At 43.5% G+C, this 24,826-nt stretch overlaps 1 protein-coding gene across 1 annotated transcript in view; it reads right to left on the reverse strand.

Annotated features, from left to right (window-relative positions):
- Positions 1-24,826, reverse strand: part of LOC145353996 (tumor necrosis factor receptor superfamily member 5-like) — a 77,365-nt gene that overhangs the window by 47,928 nt on the left and 4,611 nt on the right. The window contains exon 2 of the mRNA XM_080205063.1: positions 4,029-4,113. Coding sequence (XP_080061189.1) covers positions 4,029-4,113 — 85 coding nt within the window. The remainder of the gene's footprint in view (positions 1-4,028; positions 4,114-24,826) is intronic.

The following is a 24,826-nucleotide window of genomic DNA, read 5'->3' on the forward strand; positions in this document are numbered from 1 at the left end:
GAGCGTCCTATGAACTCGGACTCCAAGATCCTTCTGATCTTCCACACTGCCAAGAGTCTGACCATTAATATTATATTTGACCTGACAAGATGAACCACTTCACACTTATCTGGGTTGAACTCCAATTGCCACTTCTCCGCCCAGTCTTGCATCCTATCAATGTCTTGCTGCAACTTCTGACATCCCTCCACACAATCCACAACACCTCCAACCTTTGTGTCATCAGTAAAATTACCACACTTGATAGGTCTTATTCTTTCATGACTTATCCTTTTGCTGTTCACATACTTGTAGAATGCCTTGGGGTTTTCCTTGATCCTGCCTGCCAAGGCCTTCTCATGACACCTTCTGGCTCTCCTAACTTCCTTCTTAAGATCCTTCCTATTAGCCATATACTCTTCTAGATCTCTAACATTACCTAGCTCTTTGAACATTTTGTAAGCTTTTCTTTTCTTCTTAACTAGATTTATTACAGCCTTTGTAAACCACGGTTCCTGTAACCTACCATAACTTCCCTGTCTCATTGGAACGTTGCTATGCAGAACTCCAGACAAACATTCCCTGAAAATTTGCCACATTCCTTCCATACATTTCCGTGAGAAAACCTCTTTCCAATTTAAGCCTCCAATTTCCTGCCTGATACCCTCATAATTCCCCTTACTCCAATTAAACACTTTTCTAACTTGTCTGATCCTATCTCTCTCCAATGCTATTTTAAAGAGGCTTAGAATTATGATCACTATCTCCAAAATGCTCTCCCACTGAGATATCTGACACCTAACCAGCTTCATTTCCCAATACAAAATCAAGTACAGCCTCTCCTCTCGTAGGCTTATCTACATACTGTGTCAAGAAACCCTCCTGAACACACCTAACAAACTCCTCCCCATCTAAATCCCTTACTCTAGGGAGATTCCGATCAATATTTGGGGAATTAAAATCTCCCATCACAACAACACTTATTATTACACCTTTCCAGGATCTGTTTCCCTATCTGCTCCTCAACATCCCTGTTACTATTGGGCAGCCTATAGAAAATGCCCAGTAAAGTTATTGACCCCTTCCTGTTCCTAACCTCCACCCATAGAGACTCCGTAGACAATCCCTCCATGGCGTCCATCTTTTCTGCAGCCTTGACGCTATCTCTGATCAACAGTGCCACTCCCTCACCTCTTTTGCCTCCCTCCCTGTCCTTTCTGAAACATCTGGAACCCGGCACTTGAAGTAACCAGTTCTGTCCCTGAGTCATCCATGTCTGTAATTGCCACCACATCATATTTCCAAGTAGTGATCCACGCTCTAAGCTCATCCACTTTGTTCACAACACTCCTTGCGTTAAAATAGACATATCTCAAACCTTCAGTCTGAGCGCTCCCCTTCTCTATCAGCTGCCTCTCCTCCACCTCACCCTGTAGACAAACTTTCTCGATTTGTGAGCTGACCTCCTCTCTCCCAGTCACTTCAATTTGATTCCCACCCCCCAACCATTCTAGTTTAAATTCTCCCCAGTGACCTTAGCAAACCTCCTCACCAGGATATTGGTCCCCCTGGGATTCAAGGGCAACCCGTCCGTTTTATACAGGTCACCTGCCCCAAAAGAGGTCCTAATGATCCAGAAACCTGATTCCCTGCCCCCTGCTCCAATCCCTCAGCCACACATTTATCCTCCACCTCATTCCATTCCTACTCACTATCACGTGACACAGGCAGCAATCCCGAGATTACTACCTCTGTGGTTCTTCTTCTCAGCTCCCTTCCCAACTCCCTATATTCTCCTTTCAAAACCTCTTCCCTTTTCCCACCTATGTCATTGGTACCAATATGTACCATGACTCCTCTCCCTCCCACTTCAGGATATCTTAGATGCGATCAGAAACATCCCGGATCATGGCACGAAAGAGGCAAACTACCATCCGGACTGTGTGCTGGAAGCACGGCCACTGTTGCTTCCCCCAGGTAGGCTGTCCCCCTCAACAGTACTCAAACAGGAGTACTTATTGTTAAGGGGCACAGCCACTGGGGTACTCTCTAGTACCTGACCTTTCCCCTTCCTAACCGTGACCCACTTGTCTGCCTCCCGTGGCCTCGGTGTGACCACCTGCCTGTAACTCCTCTCTATCACCTCCTCACTTTCCCTGACCAGACAAAGGTCATTGAGCTGCAGCTCCAGTTCCAGAACGCAGTCTCTTAGAAACTGCAGCTCAACATACCTGGTGCAGATATGGACATCCGGGAGGCTAGGAGACTCCAGGACCTCCCACATCCGACACCGAGAACAACAAACTGGCTTCACATTCATATTTCCCCCTTTCTTCAAATAACACAGAAAAAACTAAGAACTAAACCTACCCTGCCTCACGCGTTTCCACCTAAACCTGGAAGCTAACATAAAGGTAAAATCCCACAAGAGTGGGGGTAATATATTAACTTGTCTGGAGACTTGGCTAACCAACAGAACACAGAGAGCAGGGATAAACAGGCCTATTTCTGGTTGGCAAGACATAACCAGTGGTGTTCCACTGCATTCAGTCCTCGGGGCCCCAAAAAGTTAGTCGATATTAATGGCTAGGATGCAGGGATAAAATGTGCTATTGCCAAATTTGTAGACAACACTAAAACATGTTGCAATGAGGAGAAAAATAATTTACAAATGGATGTGGATAAGTTAACTTGGCAGGTGGAATTTAATATAGATAAGTGTGAGGTTTGCATTTTGGTCAGAGGCATAAAAAGGCAACTTATTATCTAAATGGAGAGAAACTTCAAAATGCTTTGGTGCAAAGGGATTTGAGTTCCCTCATGCACGAATCGCAGAAAGTTAGTTTGCAGGTGCAGCAGGCAATAAGGAAAGCAAATGGAATTCGTTGCTAAAGGAATAGAGCATAAAAATGGAGAGGTGCTGTTTTAACTGTGTAGGGCACATCTGGAGTACAGTGAACAGTTTCAGTCCCCTTACTTGAGGAAAGATGTAAATGCATTAGATGTGTTTCAGAGAAGGTTCACCTGGATTGATTCCAGGGATGAAGGACCTGTCTTATGAACAGAGATCCAACAGCTTAGGCCGAAACTCAATGGGGTTTACAAGAATGAGAGAAGATATAATTGAGGTATACAAGATGCTAAAGGGGATAGATGTAGGGTGGATGTTTCGCCTTGTTGAACATTCAAGAATGAAAGGCCATAGTTTTCGGCTAAGGGCTGGCAGATTTAAAACAGAAATGAGAATGAATTATTTCATTCAAGTGGTCATGAATCTTTGGAAGTCTCTACCTCAGAGTGCAGTGGATGCCAGACATTAAACAAATTTGAGGAAATAGAGAGATTTTTAATTTATAGTGGAATGAAGGGTTATGGTGAATGAGCAGGAAAGTGGAGTTGAAGCTGATATGAGATTAGCCATGCTCAAGGGGCTAAATTGCCAACTCCTGCCCCTATTTTTTATGTTCATATGTAGTTCTTAAAATATGGTGGATATAGACAGAGGTGAGGGGCTCCAGCTTTCAAACTTGGGAAAAATGGCATCACTTGCATTTTCCAAGCCCAACAAGAAAATCCAAGCCCGAGAATCAATTGAAAATTTCAAAATTGAGGTTGGTATATTCTTGTTGGGTGAAGGCATTAACCAAAACGGTTAAATTACATTGAGGTATAGGCCAGCCATAATCTATTACTCCTTTGACAATGGGTACATTCATTAACAAGAAATTGGTAAATCAACAAGATTAATAAGAAGGAGCATTTGGAAACATGAAGTGAGTGAACCAACCTCTGAGAAAGGACAACATTTTCAGAAATACATTATTAATATTTCTATCAAACAAAATGATCTTGTTTCAATGAAGGGTCTACACTCCAAATCTGAAAGCAACTTAATTATGGAAAATATTGGAAAGACCTTAAAAGTGTCCATCGGTTCTGGTAGAAATAAAGGTGCTTTCAGATTTGTCAAGTAAACGTTTAGTTTCCATCGTATTTTTTTTCCCTGCCCCTCACCATTTGACCTCAAACCCCTTGATAAATACACTTACCTGGGCCACATTTGTAACAACACTTGTCAATCTTGAAATATTGGGTCTTGTTGTCACAGTTGCTGGGGACATCACACAGGTAAAGCTGAAAATCAAACACAGAGACCAAATGCTCAGAACAAGATGCTGAATTTCTGCATAGGCTCCCTTCTTAGTAAGAATGGTCTTCCTTCAGCTCATTGCCCTGACAACCCATTCACAAAGGCATCGTCTCTGACATCCCTAAGACCAAATGAAGTACAACTTTCTCTTTTAAATTGTGCAGTCATTGTACAAAGAGGCCATTCAACCCATCATCACTGTACTTGCTCTTTGAAAGACCTATCCAATTGACAGTACTCCCCTGCAGTTTCCCACAGCTTTTAAATTTCTGCTTTGCAACAATACTTTCATTTCCCTAATACCAAGCACAGAAAACAAGCCATTCACCCAGAGAGGTCAGTGCTGATATTAATGATCTGGCTGAGTCTCTTCCCACCCTTTTTCGACTAATCCCATCAATATATGAGTATGTTCATTTCTGTATCATGTTTATTGAGCTTTCCCTTAAATGTATCTCAATTAGTCCCTGTGGTAGCAGCTTTATCATTCTAACCACTCCCTGAGCCAAAACGTTTCTCCTGAGATCCCAGTTGCTTTTATTAGTGAGGATCTGCCAATGATAGCCCCAAGTTCCAGTCTGTCCAGTAAGTGGGACTATCTTCTTTACATCTTCCATTTCATGATCTCAGTGTCATAGAACATAGAACACTACAGCACAAACAGGCCCTTCGGCCCACGAGTTGCACCGATCACATCAACACCTACCAATCTATAGACCTATCTATAACCCCCAATCCCATTAAATTCCATACACTCATCCAGAAGTCTTTTAAAAGACCCCAGCGAGTTCACCTCCACCACCACTGACGGCAGCCGATTCCATTCACTCACCACCCTCTGAGTGAAAAACTTACCCCTAACATCACTTCTGTACTTTCCTCCCCGCACCTTCAATCTGTGTCCTCTCGTAGCGACCATTTCAACCCGGGGAAATAGCCTCTGAGAATCCACCCTATCTATTCCACTCAACATTTTATAAACTTCTATCAGGTCGCCTCTCAACCTTCGTCTCTCCAGGGAAAAGAGTCCCAGCTCCCTCAACCTAACTTCATAAGGCATGCCTCCCAGTCCAGGCAACATCCTTGTAAATCTCCTCTGTACCCTTTCAATAGCTTCTACGTCCTTCCTTTCTGTCCTTTCAATCTTCTCTTTCCTAGAGAAAATAACTCCAGCCTGTTCAATATTTCCTGACAGATATAAACTTCTTTTTCCACTCTCATACCATTACCTCTGGCACCTCTTAAGGATTTATCCACAGCTCTTTACCATTTGTTATATGAACATAAGAACATAAGAAATAAGAGCAGGAGTAGGCCATCTAGCCCTTCGAGCCTGCCCCGCCATTCAACAAGATCATGGCTGATCTGAAGTGGCTCGGTTCCACTTTCCCGCTTTCTCCCCATAACCCTTAATCCCCTTGCCTATCAAAAACCTATCTACCCGTGTCTTAAATATACTTAGCGAAGTAGCCTCAACCACTTCATGGGCAGAGAATTCCAGAGATTCACCACCCTTTGAGTGAAGAAGTTCCTCCTCAACTCCGTTCTAAACTGCACCCCCCCCATCTTGAGGCTGTGCCCTCTAGTCCTGCTGTCCTTTCTGAGCGGAAAGAACCTCTCCACCTCTACCCTATCCATCCCTTTCATCATCTTATACATCTCAATGAGATCTCCCCTCATCCTTCTAAACTCCAACGAGTACAAGCCCAGTCTATTCAGCCTCTCCTCATAGCTCAACCCCCTCAACTCCGGTATCAGCCTCGTAAACCTCCTCTGCACTCCCTCCAAGGCCAAAATATCCTTGCGCAGGTGCGGCGACCAAAACTGCACACAGTACTCCAGCTGCGGCCTCACCAGTGCCCTGTACAGTTGCAGCAAGACCTCCCTACTTTTATATTCAATCCCCCTCACTATGAAGGCCAGCATCCCATTTGCCTTCCTGACCGCCTGCTGCACCTGCAGACTGGGTTTTTGCGACTCATGCACAAGGACCCCCAGGTCCCTCTGCACCGTAGCATGCTGCAGCTTTTCGCCCTGTAAGTAGTAGTCCTTCCTACCATTATTCCTACCAAAGTGGATAACCTCACACTTGCCAACATTGTATTCCATCTGCCAGGTCCTCGCCCACTTGCACAGCCTATCTAGATCCCTCTGCAGACTTTCCACACCCTCCGCACAATTTGCCGTTCCACTTATCTTTGTGTCATCAGCAAATTTCGACACCTTACACTCGGTTCCCTCCTCCAGATCATCTATATAAATGGTAAATAGCTGAGGCCCCAGCACCGATCCCTGGGGCACTCCACTAGTCACCATCCGCCAATCCGAATAGCACCCATTGACCCCCACTCTCTGCCTCCTATTTGACAGCCAATCCCCTATCCACGCTAACACCCTACCCCAACTCCATGCCCCCTAACCTTCTGTAACAACCTTTTGTGCAGCACCTTATCAAACACCTTCTGAAAATCAAGAAACACCATATCCACCGGTTCCCCTCTATCCACCGCACTAGACACATCCTCATAGAATTCCAATAAATTCGTCAGACACGACTTCCCCTTAACAAAACCGTGCTGCGTCTGCTCCATCAAACAATTCTTCTCAAGATGCCTCACTATTTTCTCCTTGATTACGGGTTCAAGCATTTTTCCTGCAACAGACGTTAAACTAACCGGCCTATAATTCCCTGCCTTTTGCCTGCTACCCTTTTTAAACAGCGGCATAACATTAGCCGTTTTCCAATCTTCTGGCACTTCCCCGGAATCCAGCAAGGTTTGGAAAATAATCACCAAGGCAACCACTATCACCTCCGCCATTTCCTTCAGAACCCTTGGATGCATTCCATCCGGTCCTGGGGACTTGTCCACCATCAGTCCCTCTAGTCTGTCGAGCACTGCCTCTCTAGTAATAATGATTTCATTCAGGCCCTCCACTCCTACCATCTTTCCATCGTTAACACCTGGCAAACTATTCGCGTCCTCCTCCGTGAAGAACGAAGCAAAAAACTTATTCAAGGCCTCAGCCATTTCCTCATCCCCCACCACTAAATCCCCCCTCTCATCCTCTCAGGGTCCAACATCCACCCTAGCCAGCCTTCTCCTTTTTATATATTTATAAAAACTCTTACTATCCTTTTTTATATTTAGCGCTAGCCTAGCTTCATAGTTTATCCTTCCTTTATCAACTTCTTCATCATTCTTTGTTGATATTTAAACCTCTCCCAATCCTCTTCTCGCCGACTACTCTTAGCCACTGTAAACGCATCAGCTTTTAATTTAATACTCTCCTTTATCTCCTTCGTTATCCACGGCTGATTATCTCTCCTCCTACGATCCTTCTTTACCATCGGAATAAATTTCTGCTGAGCACCAAGAAAGATCTCCTTAAAGATCCTCCACTGGTCCTCAGCAGTCCTACCTCTCAATCTGCTCCCCCAATCTACATTCGCCAATTCCTCTCTCATCTTATCGTACTCCCCTCTGTTCAAACAAAGGACACAGGTCCGGGATCCTACTTTCTCCTCCTCCATCTGCATCAGAAACTCCATCATACAATGATCACTCTTCCCAAGAGGATCCTTCACCACAAGGTCCCTAATTCTACCTGCCTCATTACATAACACCAGATCTACGATAGCTCACTCCCTCGTCGGCTCCAACACACACTGTTCAAGGAAACTATCCCGGCAGCATTCCAAGAGCTCATCCTCAAGCCCACCACGTCCAACATGGGTCGACCAATCAATATGTAGATTGAAATCCCCCATAATTATCGCCGTACCATTCCTACATGATGTCCCTCAGCAACATTAGTGAAAACACATCTCCATGTGTCAGCTGATGACATCCAGCTTGTTACCAAACACCACTGATGTTAAATGCAAGGGTATCCCAAAACCCAGTCGGGTACTTTAGAACACTAGTTTGTAGTGATGTATGTGTTTTTTGGTATTATGTAAGGAACAATGTACAACTCAGTGAGCAGTGAGAAAACAGTCATCATTGTGTAAAGAATTAATAAAGAATGTTTATTAACTTAAAAGAAAAACAAAATCAACTCGACAAGGAGGACTGTAATACTCTGTGACTCTTAAGTATACTGATGGTTTTACCCATCTAATTTTATACAAAAATATTCCTTGGTCCCCAAACTACCTACTTTTACCTGAACTCAGACACCCTTTTCCCAAACAACATCCAATATTAAGTAACAAATGAGCTAATTCCAGCAAATAATTATCACACACAGGTTAAGATGCCCATGTGTGGGAAATAGTCTTCAGGTTCAGGAAAATGGCTGATTCAATATAACTGCAACTTGCTGCAGTTCTGATGTTAACTCTCTCACCCCTTCATCTTAGTGTTCTACAGTTACACTATTTCTATTCCTTTAACTTTATCCTCCTGTGGAGTTGGTTTTTGGCAGTACGTGTCAATTTCCATACCTCTCCCCTCTGACCTTACTCCTTCTATAGATCCATTGTTATCTCCAGTCACATGTGTAAAATACCTGTTTTCCACTAATAGGTTAATTCACATCTCATCATTTTTCCAGCCGTCTCCTTCTAATCAACTTTGTTTTTTTACTTTTTTTCTCTTAATTTTCCAAGTTCTACTTCATCACTGCTTCTTACAGCACCTTCACTGTCTCTAAGTTGTCATACTGCTTGTTCAGCATGCAGAAATCTTTTTCCAGCTAAATATTAAAAGGACCAAAGTCATTGCCTTTGGACCCTATCGCAACTTCTGTTCCTCAGGGGTAGGTGGGATGTAGATTGAGATTACCATCAGATCTGCTGTGATCTTATTAAATGGCAGAGTTGGCTCAAGGGGCCAAATGGCCTACTTCTGCATCTTGTTCGTAACTATGTACCTATGCCTGGGTGAGATTGTGGTCAGTGTAGACTTGATGGGCCGATTGGCCTCCTTCTGCACTGTAGGATTCTATGAATCTCTATCAAAACCAGCTGTCGTAGTGAGGCTTTTGTAGCCATTCTCTAATGGAGTGTGAACATCACTGACAAGGCCAACAATTGCTGTCCATCCCTAATTGCCCTTGTGAGTAGTGTTCTTGAACCGCTGCAGTTCATGTGGTGTAGGTACACCCACAGTGCTGGTACGGAGGGAATTCCAGGATTCTGACCCAGCAGTTGCATGTAACAAATCTGCTGCTTATTTGAAAAATTATTATTTTCATGTTGTTCATAAAGCAGTAGTTGGCGAAGTCTAGACTGATGCTGTATGGATACAGCCTTCTACAAACGCACAAAATTGTTTATATGTCTGAGTGCAAATTCCTTCTAACTAACTAACCTTGAAGTTTGCACGTTCTCCCCATGTCTGCATGGATTTGCTCCAGGTGCTCTGGTTTCCTCCCACAGTCCACAGATATGTAGGTTAGGTTGACTGGCCATGCTAAATGTGCGGCTGTATGGGGATAGGAGAGGAGGGGCATTTGGGCCTGGATAGGATACTCTTTCAGAGAAACAGCTCAATGGGCTGAATGATCTCTTTTTGCACCGTAGAGATTCTATTCTATTTGAACTACTGGAAAGACCAAAGCTATTGATTTCAGAGTTTGTCACAATTCCTGTGCGGAAAACATTGGTGAAGACTGACTTATGATCATTGCTTGCAACTGAATTTTATTGAACTAAATTATTAACTAAAGTATTATGATTTTGTGCTTTCATCAATGAATTTACAAGAGTGGACAAGCTATAATTGAGTTAATTGAGTGCTATTGGAAAACTAAATTTAGATCCAGTACAATATTTACACACCACATTCAATATTTGTATAAATGCTTGCTTGAGGCACAGAAACGTGCACAGTGGGAAATGGTAGGAGAATGATGTGAGAAGTCCTTGGTTAGTCGAAGTATCAAGGAAAAAGAAGATTTTAGCTGAAGAAGTGGAAAGACAAGAGGACAGCATTTAATAAAACAAATAAAATATATTGTTGAATGGCAGAGCAGACTTGAAGGGTCAGATGGCCTACTTCTATTCTTAAGCATATTTATATGCTTAATGATTTAATTTTGAAGCAATAAGGCATTGCTATTGTGTTACAGGCAATCTGTGGAATTTTTATCACACGGGGGGGTGGGTTTGCTTCAGAAGCAGAATGGTTGACAACCCCTGATATGGAGCATAAAAAACAGCATTGAAAAATAATCTGGAATTGTAAATTAATCTCAGTGATTATAGAACTATCAGTTGTCATAAAAACCCATCTGATTCGCTAATGTCCTTTAGGGACAGAAATCTGCCATCCTTACCTGGTCTGACCTACATGCGTCTCCAGACCAGTGGGCTGACGAATGACAGGTGGAATTTAACTTAGACAAGTGCGAGGTGATGCATTTTGGTAGATTGAACCAGGGCAGGACTTACTCAGTTAATGGGAGGGCGTTGGGGAGAGATTACAGAGCAAAGAGATCTAGGAGTACATGTTCAAAGCTCCTTGAGAGTAGAGTCACAGGTGGACAGAGTGGTGAAGAAGGCATTTGGCATGCTTGGTTTCACTGGTCAGAACATTGAATACAGGAGTTGGGACATCTTGTTGAAGTTGTGCAAGACATTGGTAAGGCCACACCTGGTCATCCTATTATAGAAAAGATATTATTAAACTAGCAAGACTGCAGAAAAGATTTACTCAGATGCTGCCGAAACTTGATGGATTGAGTTATAAGGAGAGGCTGAATAGACTGGGACTTTTTCCTCTGGAGCGTAGGAGGCTGAGGGCTGACCTTATAGAGATCTATAAAATAATGAGGGGCATAGACAAGGTAGATAGTCAATGTCTTTTCCCAAAGGTAGGGGAATTTAAAACTAGAAGCAATAGGTTTAAGGTGAGAGGGAAGAGATACAAAGTGTCCACAGGGGCAATTTTTTCACACAGAGGATGGTGAGCTTCTGGAACAAGCTGCCAGAGGTAGTAGTAGAGGCAGGTACAATTTTATCTTTAAAAAGCATTTAGATAGTTACAAGGGTACGTTGGTTTAGAGGGATATGTGCCAAATGCGGGCAATTGGGATTAGCTTAGAGGTTTTAGGAAAAAAAAGGCAACATGGACAAGTTGGGCCAAAGGGCCTGCTTCCATGCTGTAAACCTCAATGACTCTATGACTCTATGTCAAAATGCAGCAAAACCTGGACAACATTCAGGCTCAAAAAGAAGCACAACATCATCCACGCCAAAGCAGCCTGCTTGATTGGCATCCCTCCATAAACATTTACTTCTTTAACCAAAAACCACAGTAGTAGCAGTTTATGTCATCTACAAGATGCACTGCATCATCTCACCAAAGCTCCTTCAACGAAACCTTTCAAATCCCAATTTCTACCACTTTGATGGACAAGGGCAGCAGACAGTTGGGAACACCTGCAAGTTCCCTCCTGAGCCACACACCATTCTGACTTGGATCTATATCGCAGTTCCTTCACTGTTGCTGGATCAAAATCCTGGAACTCCCTCCCTAACAGTACTGTGGATTTATTTATCCCAGATAGATGGCAGTGGTATAAGAACATGGTTCACCAGTAGCTTAAGGATGGGCAATAAAATGCTGGCTTTGCCAGCAATGCTCATGTCCTATGAGTTCGATAAGGCGTTTGATAAGGTGCCTCACAAAAGGTTGCTGCAGAAGGTTAGAGTACACAGAGTTCAGGGTAAAGTGTTAGCATGGATTGAGGATGGTTATCTAACAGGAAGCAGAGGGTTGGAATCAATGGGTTCTTTTCTGGTTGGCAGTTGGTGACTAGTGGAGTGCCACAGGGACTGGTGCTGGGGCCTCAACCGTTTACCGTATACATAGATGATCTGGAGAAGGGGGCTGAGTGTAGGGTAACAAAATTTGCTGATGACACAAAGATGAGTGGAAAAGCAAATTGTGTGGATGGCGCAGAAAGTCTGCAGCGAGATCTGGATAGGCTGAGTGAATGGGCGAGGACCTGGCAGATGGAGTATAACATTAGCAAATGTGAGGTTATCCACTTTGGTAGAAATAATAGTAGGAGGGGTTATTATTTAAAGGGTGAAAAGCTGCAGCATGCTACAGTGCAGAGGGATCTGGGGGTCCTTGTGCACGTATTGCAAATACCGCGTCTGCAGGTGCAGCAGGTGATCAAGAAGGCAAATGGAATGTTGGCCTTTATAGCGAGAGGGATGGAATATAAAAGCAGGGAGGTGTTGCTGCAATATAGATCCTGTACAGGATGCTGGTGAGGCCGCAACTGGAGTACTGTGTGCAGTTTTGGTCTCCGTATTTGCCAAAGGATACATTGGCCTTGGAGGGAGTACAGAGAAGGTTCACCAGGAATACCGGAGCTTATGAGGAGAGATTGAATAGACTGGGTCTGTACTCGTTAGAGTTTAGAAGGCTGAGGGGGAGATCTTATAGAGACTTACAAGATAATGAAGGGGCTAGATAGGTAGAGGTAGAGAGATTCTTTCCGCTTAGAAAGGATAGCAAAACTAGAGGGCACAGCCTCAAAATAATGAGGGGGAGGGCAGTTTAGAATGGAGTTGAGAAGGAGCTTCTTCACTCAGAGGGTGGTGAATCTCTGGAATTCTCTGCCCATTGAAGTGGTGGAGGCTACCTCGTTGAATATATTTAAGTCATGGGTAGATAGATTCCTGATAGACAAGGAAATTAAGGGTTATGGGGAGAAAGCCGGAAAGTGGAACTGATTCACTTCAGATCAGCCCTTATTGAATGGCGGGGCAGGCTCGAGGGGCCAGATGGCCTACTCCTGATCCTATTTCTTATGTTCTTATGAAAGAATAAAAACCAATAGAATTGCTGGGCTAAATGGCCTGTGATATTAAATTCTATATAATTCTATGTAGTACATGTGAAGAAACAGTCCAATGTAATGATGATGCAGGACATTGAAGATGTGTGGTTTTAATGACCTATTACAACAAAAACTTGCATTTATATATTACTGTGGCAGCTTTTGATGGAAGCAAAACCAGTAACAAAACTTGTGATTTTAATTGAGGAATCCATCTTTATTCAAAAATGTTTGAAAAGCATTCTGTCTGAACTGTAAAGTGGTCAACTATAATTTTTCGACAAAATGATATACTTGTCCATATAAACTGCTGACCCTTGATCTCTGCCAATAGGAAGGAAGTTCTGTGGCAAACAAAGAGGGAAGTGAAGAGCTGGAGAGGAGGAGGTTGAGTCAGAGAGCTGGATCCTCGATTGGTTGGAAAGCACGTTCAGGGTTGTTGCAGCAGTTCACGCAGAAGCTGCTGCCTGGGGAGAATTCACCAAGTCCCTGAAGGGAAGGGTCTGGAATTCTGCCTGAACAAGATCCATGCTTGGAGGAACTTGGATTAAAATTAGGCCCGTAGAAGCAAAGTGGATTACCTAAAAAAATCTGAGAGATTTATCACTGTTGTATCCACTGTTCCATGTATAATTTACAGTTTATAGTGGCCATGATTTGCCTGTTAACTTACGTTCAATTTACATTGATTCTGACTCGAGTGTTGCTGAAGGAAGAGGAGATGTGATGTTGCAGTTTTTCATCAGTCCAGAATCATGCTTCTTTCCTGATGAGAGCAAGATGAAAATCTTTGCCAGCATGTGCCTTCTTCAGTAAACTCAAGTTCTGAACAACCAAGTGACAATTTGATTCTGACTTGGGTCAAAGTAAAAAAAGTACAAAAAATGATATCTTGTTTGGCAATTTTTTTCATTGCAGGTCTTTTGGTAAATTTGGTTATTTGGTTTACTGATCCCCACTGGCAAGAGGACAGAATTTCAACAAAACAAAACATGTCAAGATTTTACATGGAAACATATAAGGATATAACAGGAGGAAATATTGTCAGTTTTAAAGAGGGGTGAGAGGTAGAGAGGCACAAAAATGCATTTCTTACTAGTTTTTGGATTCTGGGCTGTTAAACAACACGGTTTGTGACAAAAGGTGACTCACTTATTGAATGAACTGGTTGTTTGAATTTGTTCACAAGAGAAAATGGTCACCTCCTGTCTTGTACAATGCCAATAAATAGCCGAAAACTTGGCCCTCAGATGATCAGGTTCATGTCAATGGCAAACCTTTGCAAATAGGACAAAAATGCATTAACTGCTAATTATTGTAACTTATGTCTTGGGGAGACATAAGGTGCCTGCTGAAAGATCAGACACCCACATTTAGAGCATGAAGGTATTCTATATAAACTGGATAATGGATGGACAGCGCTTAAGAATGGTGCAGAATGAGGGGAAGAGGAGAAATATGACAACCACACAGAGGGAATGTGGTAAAATAAATTGTAATGATGGGACAGAAGGAGGAATAATACTTTTTTGGAATGTGGGAGTCATTGGCTGGGCCATCATTTGATGCCCATCCCAATCCCTTGAAATGAGTACCTTGATAGGTCATCTCAGAGGTCAGTTAAAAGTGGACCAGGGTGAGTCTAGAGGCCATTCCAGGTCAGGACAGCAGATTTCCTCCCCTAAAAGGAGGAAAGTAAACCAGATGGGTTTTTACGACAATCTTTTCATGATCATCATTTGACTTTTTAATTAATTCAAATTTTAATTGAATTCACATTCTGCTATGGTGGGATTCAAACGAGGGTCCAGAGTATTACTCTGGGTCTCTGGATTTAAAAAGGTAAAGTTGCCATAGTCCTAGATGATCACAGACTGTGACTGGTGGTGATTTAACCTGAAGATCACCACACCTCAGGCAAGGGGCAAGGCTGAGAAGGTTGAATAACCTCGGTCAGCACGGGAATTGAACCCGCACTGTTGGTATCATTCTGCATCACTAACCAACTATCCAGCCAACTGATTACTGGTCTAGTAGTTATACTGTTCTACAACCACCTTTACCCATTTACATTTCCTTCACTCCTTTGTTCTGGGTGTGATGCCTCAAAAATCTGAGTAGGAGATTTTTTACGGCACTGTAAACACATATTTGGAAAAGAAAAGTGTGCACTGATCATAGCAACTTTCACAAGTTCAAGATGTCTGAAGCTCCTTACAAACCTTTGAAGTAAATTCACTGTTGCAGCAATCATTTTGCACCTGGTATAATATCTCAAATGGTAATGTGACAGTGACCGGATCATCTGTTAAACATTAGCCAGTACACCAAGGAGACCTACATAAGAACATAAGAACATAAGAAATAGGAGCAGGAGTAGGCCATCTAGCCCTTCGAGCCTGCCCCGCCATTCAATAAGATCATGGCTGATCTGTCGTGGCTCAGTTCCACTTTCCCGCCCTCTCCCCATAACCCTTAATCCCCTCTCTTATCAAAAACCCATCAACCCGCGTCTTAAAAATATTTAGCGAGGCAGCCTCCACCACTTCAACGGGCAGAGAATTCCAGAGATTCACCACCCTTTGAGTGAAGAAGTTCCTCCTCAACTCCGTTCTAAACCGCCCCAACTTTATCTTGAGGCTGTGCCCCCTAGTCCTACTGTCTTTTTTGAGCGGGAAGAGTCTCTCCACCTCTATCCTATCCATCCCATTTATCATCTTATACGTCTCAATGAGATCTCCCCTCATTCTTCTAAACTCTAACGAGTACAAGCCTAGTTTATTCAGCCTCTCCTCATAGCTCAACCCCCTCAACTCCGGTATCAGCCTAGTAAACCTCCTCTGCACTCCCTCCAAGGCCAAAATATCTTTGCGCAGGTGCGGCGCCCAAAACTGCACACAGTGCTCCAGCTGCGGCCTCACCAATGCCCTATACAGCTGCAGCAAGACCTCCCTACTTTTATATTCAATCCCCCTCACTATGAAGGCCAGCATCCCATTCGCCTTCCTGACCACCTGCTGCACCTGCAAGCTGGGTTTTTGCGACTCATGCACAAGGACCCCGAGGTCCCTCTGCACCGTCGCCTGCTGCAGTTTTTCGCCACGTAAGTAATAGTCCTTCCTACCATTATTCCTACCAAAGTGGACCACCTCGCACTTGCCAACATTAAATTCCATTTGCCATTTCCTGGCCCATTCGCCCAGCCTATCTAGATCCTTCTGCAGACTCTCCACACCCTCCGCACAATTTGCCGTTCCCCCAATCTTGGTGTCATCAGCAAATTTCGACACCCTACACTCGGTTCCCTCCTCCAGATCATCTATATAAATGGTAAAAAGCTGAGGCCCCAGCACCGACCCCTGGGGCACTCCACTAGTCACCATCCGCCAATCCGAATAGCACCCGTTGACCCCCACTCTCTGCTTCCTATTTGACAACCAATCCTCTATCCACGCTAACACCCTACCCCCAACTCCATGTCCCTCGACCTTCTGCAATAACCTCTTGTGAGGTACTTTGTCAAACGCCTTCTGAAAATCCAGAAAGACCACATCCACCGGCTCTCCTCTATCCACCGCCCTAGACACATCCTCATAGAACTCCAATAAATTCGTCAGACACAACTTCCCTTTAATGAAACCGTGCTGCGTCTGCTCTATCAAGCAATTCCCTTCAAGATGCCTCACAATTTCCTCCTTAATGACGGATTCTAACATTTTACCTACCACAGACGTTAAACTAACCGGCCTATAATTCCCCGCCTTTTGCCTGGCACCCTTCTTAAACAACGGCGTAACATTAGCCATTTTCCAATCCTCCGGCACTTCCCCGGAATCCAGCGACGTCTGGAAAATAACCACCAAGGCATCCACTATCACCTCCGCCATTTCTTTCAGAACCCTCGGATGCATTCCATCCGGTCCTGGGGACTTGTCCACAATCAGCCCCTCCAGTCTGTCGAGCACCGCCTCTCTAGTAACAGTAATGTCATTAAGACCCTCCAGTCCTACCACATTTCCATCGCTAACACCCGGCAAATTATTCACGTCCTCCTCCGTGAAGACAGACACAAAGAAGTTATTCAATACCTTAGCCATATCCCCATCCCCTACGACTAGGTCCCCTTTCTCATCCTCTAAAGGACCAACGTTCACCCTAGCCAGCCTCTTCCTTTTTATATATTTATAAAAACTCTTGCTATCCTTTTTTATATTAAGCGCTAGCCCAGCTTCATAGTTTCTCCTACCCTTCTTCATCAACTTCTTTGTCAATCTTTGTTGACATTTAAACCTCTCCCAATCCTCTTCTCGCCCACTACTCTTAGCTCCTCTAAATTCCTCCACTTTTAATTTAACACTTTCCTTCACCTCCTTCGTTATCCACGGCTTATTACCTCTCCTCCTACGGTCCTTTTTGACCATCGGAATAAATTTCCGCTGAGCACCAAGAAAGATCTCCTTAAAGATCCTCCACTGCTCCTGTTTGGAAATATCCTTTGGGACCTTTTACATCCACCCCTCATCTAAAAAACAACTTCTCCAGCAGTGCTGCACACCCTCAGTGCTATACCGGGCACCTGGAACATATACTTGTGCATAGAGCAGGAATTGAACACATGACTTGAGGCCAGAGGCACTGCTGACCGAGCCGACATTGAAAATAAACAAGTTTCCCAAAGGGTCATTGTAAAGAAAGATAACACAAGCTAAGATAATACCAAATCACAGGGTGGTACAGTGGTTAGCACTGCTGCCTCACAATACCAGGGACCTGGGTTCAATTCCAGCCTTGATGCTTGTTTGTGTGGAGTTTGCATGTTCTCCCCGTGTCTGCATGGGTTTCCTCTGGGTGCTCTGGTTTCCTCCCACAGTCCAAAGATGTGCGGGTTAGGTTGATTGGCCATGCTAAATTGCCCTTTACTGTCAGGGGGACTAGCAGGATAAATACATGGGGGTATGGGGATTGGGCTTGTTGGCAGTGCAGGTTTGATGGGCCGAATGGCTTCCTTCTGCACTATAGGGATTCTATGCACAGATGCATGTCCCAGTTTTAATTTCCCATCGGCATTAATCTCAGCCCAGTTAACAGGTGAAGATATACAATTAGAACATAGAACATAGAACATTACAGCGCAGAACAGGCCCTTCGGCCCACGATGTTGCGCCGACCAGTTAAAAAACAATGACCCACTAACCTAAACCAATCCCTTTTTGTCCATAAACCTATCCACGGATCTCTTAAACGCCCCCAAACTAGGCGCATTTACAACCTCAGCAGGCAGGGCATTCCAATCCCTCACCACCCTCTGGGTAAAGAACCTACCCCTGACATCCGTCCTATAACTACCCCCCCTTAATTTAAAGCCATGCCCCCTCGTGCTAGCTTTCTCCATCCGAGGAAAAAGGCTATCACTGTCCACCCTATCTAAACCTCTAATCATCCTATATGTTTCAATAAGATCCCCTCTTAGCCGCCTTCTTTCCAGCGAAAACAACCCCAAATCCCTCAGTCTCTCCTCATAGGACCTCCCCTCCATACCAGGCAACATCCTGGTAAACCTCCTCTGCACCCTCTCCAAAGCCTCCACATCCTTACTGTAATGTGGGGACCAGAACTGCACACAGTACTCCAAGTGCGGCCGCACCAGAGTTGTGTACAGTTGCAACATGACGCTGCGACTCCTAAATTCAATCCCCCTACCAATTCATTATTCATTATTAGAATCATTATTCCTAACAAAGAATCATCTGAACTCGAAATGTCAGATCTTTTCTCTCCTTATAGATGTTGCCAGGCTGGCTGAGATTTTCCAGCATTTTCTCTTTTGGTTTCAGATTCCAGCATCCACAATAATTTGCTTTTATCATTGTTCCCTGAGTTAAGGACAGGAAGAAAGTTAATGTGGGAGGCACAGCTTTAAATTGCATGTATAGAAACTCCAAGAGAGCAAGCGTGGGAAATTTGGGATCAGCTCTGACACGCCCTCCAAGACAAAGGACTGATGGCTCTCCCGGATGAAGGATGGCACCTGGAATGGCGTACTGCTGCTTGCGAAACTGCAGGAAGAACGAGAGATGTCAGAAGAGGAGGAAGGAATTTCTCAATGTGTGCAAGACAAGAATGAACACAGAACTCCGCTGCAAAATAGGGTGAGGCATTTTGACCCTAGCTGTTTCAACTCATAAGCAAGTAATCCTGTGCCGACACATCTGGTAAGAGTTTTATTTTTACAGGACGAATCGGTGATCTAAAGCAGTTAGACGCCAACAGTTCTATTTTCCCAGTTATTTACAGGAACACAAATGTATTATTTTCCCTCTCCCTTGCTGAAGGATTTATTTGGACAATAATATTGAGGGACTTTATCCTGAGTTTCAAACAGCTAACATCTGAATCATGCTCATCCTTTCATCCAGAAGGTAAAAAACAGTCAGACCAATATTCTATTTCCCCATTTTACGAGTGTTCCAGTTTAAGGTATACAAGACCAGTTCAGATCAGTATTCTTATGTCACCGTTTTGCTGTATTTTCCCTTTTGAGTAGCTAGGCCCAACTGATCGCCTGTCTCAACCCACAATTGTGAGTGCAGCATCAAATTACTTCATCAAATCAGTATTCTTCTCTGTGGTACAAAAATAACAGCATAATGAGTTCAACACCAGGAAATAAATCTATTTTAAAGTTATTTTGCTGGTGTTCATGCCTCAGCGATGGTTGTAAATCAAGCGTCAATGTCTTAAAACACAGATTTATTTTTACAGACCCCTGGTGTCAGTAGCACTCTGGGTAAACTACACTTTCCAGCATGCCCTTCTTTCTCACACACACAAGTCATTCACAGAGACTGCGCGGCACGGTGGCACAGCGGTTAGCACTGTTGCCTCACAGTTCCAGGGACCTGAGTTCAACTCTCAGTTTGGATCACTATCTGTATGGAGTTTGCACATTCTCCCCATGTCTACGTGGGTTTCCTCTGGGTGCTCGGGTTTCCCCCACTGTCCAAAGATGTGCGGGTTAGGTTGATTGGTCATGCTAAATTGCCCCATAGTATCATGGAATGTGTAGGTTAGAGGGATTAGCAGAGTAAATGTGTAGGGTTGTGGAGACAGGGCCTAGGGTGGGATTGTTGTTGATGCAGACTTGATAGGCCTCCTTCTGCACTGTAAGGTTTCAATGATCCTCAGCACAGCAGGCCCAACACATCCTGCTTCTGTCTCACACTTTTAATTCCTTATTTGCGATTTGTGTTCCTGTTTGACCTTCTCTCTCTCTTCCTCTCTATATGACTCACCCACTTCTATGGAACGTATCTATTTCAGACACGGAAAATCAGATGAGGTAAATCTACATCTTGCTCTGATTTATCAGTAATTGCTATAGTATAGGTTGGGGAAATTACTGAAGGTGTCGACTGAGTGATAAATATTGTTCTGGCTGTTGGGCAAACTCTCCTGTAACAAAAGCAAAATACTGTGGATGCTAAAAACCTGAAACAAAAACAGAAAATTGCTGGAAAAGCAGCAATCTGATAGCATCTATGGAGAGAAAAAATAGAGTTAATATTTCAAGTCCAAATGACTCTTCAAACAAAATCTCTGCTCTTTTTCCAAATAGTACTCTTTCACATCCACTCAAGAGGGCAGAAGCGTAGGACATTGATTTAATGTCTCAACCAAAAGACAGCGCTTGACCCAAGATTAAGAATGTGCAGCATATCCAGGCATGTTTAATTCCCCTTATTATGGACCATATTGAGGTTCACTGGCTATAATGAACAAACAAGTACATGTCTATCTCTGACCATGGGGCAAACAACCCTATAACACACTCAGTCAATTGTTTTCCTCCTACGGTAATATAAATATTTTGTATTTACTTCTGCTCTTTTGGCCCAGTTCAGTCTGACTCCAGTCCAATCCTTTGTCAATGGTCAGTTCAAGAGGGAAATGTTAGCGATGCTAAGAGCTTATCCACTGGTAATGCACCAAGAGAAAAAGCAATGGCATCAAAAGGGCAGAATCTCTTTGAAGAGAGTGACAGACCCATTAAGGAAACTTTGGCAGCTGCCATGACCACCGTAGATAACTAACTGGGGATAAGTAACTGTTTCCATGGAAAGATCTCAGGATCTTTAAGACTGCCTCACAAGGCCTGCTGTCACCTCCCTCAAGGATGCCCAAAGTGGCAGAACCCTGGGCAGATGGGTGGGAAAGTTGTTAGGATTCAGGGCCCAGTGTTCCTATTAAATCCCACACACATACACACTGCCAGTTCCAGGAAGCCCACTGGAGGCAGGGGAAAGGGAATGGACATCAGGCATTGAGGTGGTGGTAATTAGGTATGTTTGAAATGCAGTCACTGTTGTGATGTAGGAAAATACAGCAGCAAATTTGTGCACAGTAAGCTCCCACAAACAGCAATGAGGTCATGACAAGCTCATATGTTTCAGGGATGTTAATTGAGGGGTAAATATTGACCAGGACACTGGGGAGAACATCCCTATCGTTCTTCAAAATAAGGGTGGGGATCTTTTGTACCCATGGAAGAAACAGCCAAGACCTCAGATTCACCCAAAATGCAAAGACGAGAATCCAAGCCCATGATGCAGTGGATGACAGGCATCAAAGAAATGGCAGATCAAAGTTCTCTCGAGTGGCTGGCTCTGTGTCACCGTAGATGATAATTTTGAGACAGGATCTTCTGAGATCCTACCTACGAGGGTGGAAACCCTGTCAAATTGTTAAAGAGCCAGCTGCATGCATTGTGTTTGCACAAACATCTCCCACAAACTTTAGCACCATCTCACCAGAGAAACCACAACACTCGAAAGGAAACTACGCAAAACATCTGATATCCACTCCTGGATTCAACTCCGCCTGTTTATCTGCATTTCTACATCTATCCCATTTCAATATTCATTTCAGTTTCTATTCTACAGATTTCTTTTTATTCTTGAAATGTAATTATTTTCTCCTTCTTGATTTTAAGCTGTGTGTGTCGTGTGTGTTTGCTGTCCATCTGTCCATCCCTTGGTTCCATATTCATCAATACTCTCCCTAATGTAGTGATCTATTCTTCTGTTGCGCAGTTGGGTTTGCCCTCTTCCTCAGGAAGGGGGCAGTCATCCCAACTCCCACATGCCTCTCCCCAACCACCACCCCACCTCACTGTGGGTCCATCACTGAGCCTGCGGCCTTGGAGTTCCATTGGAGGCACAGTGCGTCGTGTTGTACTAGTTTGCTAGATAAATCCACTATCCCCTACTCCCCACTCACACTAATCTCCCTCTTATAATTAACCTAACACAGCACCAGGAGAAACCACAGAGCACTTTCAGGTAGGTCCAACATACGTTTTTTTAAATTGTTCATTTATGGTGTGTGAGTATCACTGGCTGAGCCAGCATTTATTGCCCTCCTGTAATTGCCCTTGAACTGAGTGGCTTGCTTGGCCATTCAGAGGGCAGGTAAGAATTGACCACATTGTTGGAATCACATGTAAGCCAGAGCAGATAAGGATGGAAGATTTCCTTTCCTGGTGGACATTAGTTAACCAGATAGGTTTTTCCCCACAATTGACAACAGTTTCATAGCCGTCATTAGGATTTTAATTCCAGATTTTATTGGATTCAAATTTCACTTTCTGCCATGGTGAGATTCAAACATGGATCCCCACAGTATCAAACTGGGTCTCTGGATTTTTTTTCATAAGCTAGGAATAATTAGAATTACTAACCATCTGGATCATCCGAGGGAGTTTCCTGGAGTTGCTGATAAATATTGTGGACACTAATGTAAGTAAGGTAGAGGAGAATTTATAGAGGCATTAAAAGAAATGTTTCTTTTATTTTCTTTGATTACATTTCTTTATTAGTTATCCAAATATTGCAGAGGGGAATGGGCTGTTTGACTGGGTGACGCAGTTGAAGGTGGGGTAAAATTTCCAGGAACATGTTGAGCCAATGTTGGGAATAGTTAGGAACAACTATTCGTAAAAGCAGTGCCAAAGAGCTTCCGGCTTAGTGAGCACTCTCCACCATCTCTTCAGAAACATGAGATGCGACTGACCTCTGAATTTTTTTTATTTAATAGATTAATTGATCTATTTCCTCATGGGAGAGCAGTAAAACTAAGCCAGTGAGTGTGGCTCAAAATTACATATGGGCAGACACCTAAGCGAATCACGATCATGTTCATCGGTGATGCCCTCAGTAGTTGAATAGTCTGCCAACACTCGCCATCATCTGAAAAACAGACAGCTGGGCCATTGAGAAGGAAGTCTCTTCACTGAATTCCTGAGCTGGAAATCCCCATGTAGGATTTAGGCTTTTACTGGGTTTGGTTGCTACAGGCCTCAGTTACTCCTTCCAGAGAGAAACTCAAATTCCATTTTCTTTTCAATATTTAAATATTATGAAATTTGTGAAAGAACAGCTGGGGTTGAAGAGGACAATGGCAGTTTCAAAATTTTCAGAGATAAATTTAGCAGAGCTAAGTGTGTTCAGGGGAATTCCAACTGTCACAAAATTATCAGGCCAGTTTTGATAAAGTATTTAAAACAGGACTGTTCTTTTCACTCAATATCCTCCCAAAGAAGTGTTTTTAAACAGATTCAAGAAAAAAAAATAAATCTTTGAACCAAGCAAAGGAACAGACAGTAACAGAGTTAGTTCCTCACAGTTTTCATTTAGCAAGTGCTGTCTGGAAAATGATCTGAAGATGCTGTATCATGTTGCCAGGAGCCTTATATAGAATAAAATGTTCAACAGGAGAAAGAGTTCCAGAGCCTGCAGTTTGCTCTGTCGTCAATTCGAGCAGCACCTTAATTTACTTGTTCCATACCCCTCTAACCAACTAAAACCCATCAATATTGGTCTTGAAAGCTCCAATTGACTCAGCATCTGCAACCTTTCGGGGCAAAGTTCAACATTTCAGCTTGTATGTGAACATGTACTTCCTGATTTTGCTCTCGAATGGCTCTATTTTTAAGCTTACGTCTCTTTTATTCTTTATTCTCCCACCAGAGAAGAGAGTTTTTTTTCCTGTATCTACCTGATCAAGTTATTTTATCCTTTAAACTCCTCAATCAATCACATTTCCATCTCCTAATCTCAAGGGAATACAGGATAAATTTATGCATAATTTAACCCCGAGCCCCAGTTTCATTCTGATGATAACCACTAAAGACCAAGCTATCCTTCTTGAGGGTGTAATGCCCAAAACTGAATGCAGATGATGACTGAGTAAGCTAACTGAAGAAGAACATCCACCCTGTCTATCCCAGCCTCCTCAAGATCGTGCTGAACCATAGGATCCCTACATTGCAGAAAGAGGCCATACAGTCCATTCTGTCAGCAACAACTCTCCAAAAGAGCATCCCACCCCCTAATCCCTATCCTCCCATCCCTTTCCCTGCACATTTACTATGGCCAATCCATCTAACCTGCACATCTTTGGACTATAGGAGGAAACCGGAGCACCCGGAGGAAACCCACATAGACACAGAGAAAAAGTGCAAACTTCACACAGTCCGCCAAGGCCAGAATTGAACCCGGGTCCTGGTCACTGTGAGGCAGCAGTGTTAACCATTGTGCCACTGTAATAATGGCAAATGTTGTCTTTTAAGTCTACACACATTGATGTTGTGGCAATGCACGTCTTCTTTCATCAACTCCAGGGAGGTAGTGGTGTAGTGGTATTGTCACTGGACTAGTATTCGAGAGAACCAGGCTCAAGTCCCACAGTAGATGGTTGGAATGCCACGAAATTCTGGAATAAAATGTCTAATAATGACCATGAAACTATTGTCATAAAACCCATCTGGATCACTAATGTCCCTTAGGAAAGGAAATCTGCTGTGTCCACAGCAATGTGTTCACTCTTAAATGCCCTCTG

This window comes from Carcharhinus amblyrhynchos, chromosome 16, assembly GCF_965287045.1.
Source record: "Carcharhinus amblyrhynchos chromosome 16, sCarAmb.v2.hapA, whole genome shotgun sequence".
NCBI lineage: Eukaryota > Metazoa > Chordata > Chondrichthyes > Carcharhiniformes > Carcharhinidae > Carcharhinus > Carcharhinus amblyrhynchos.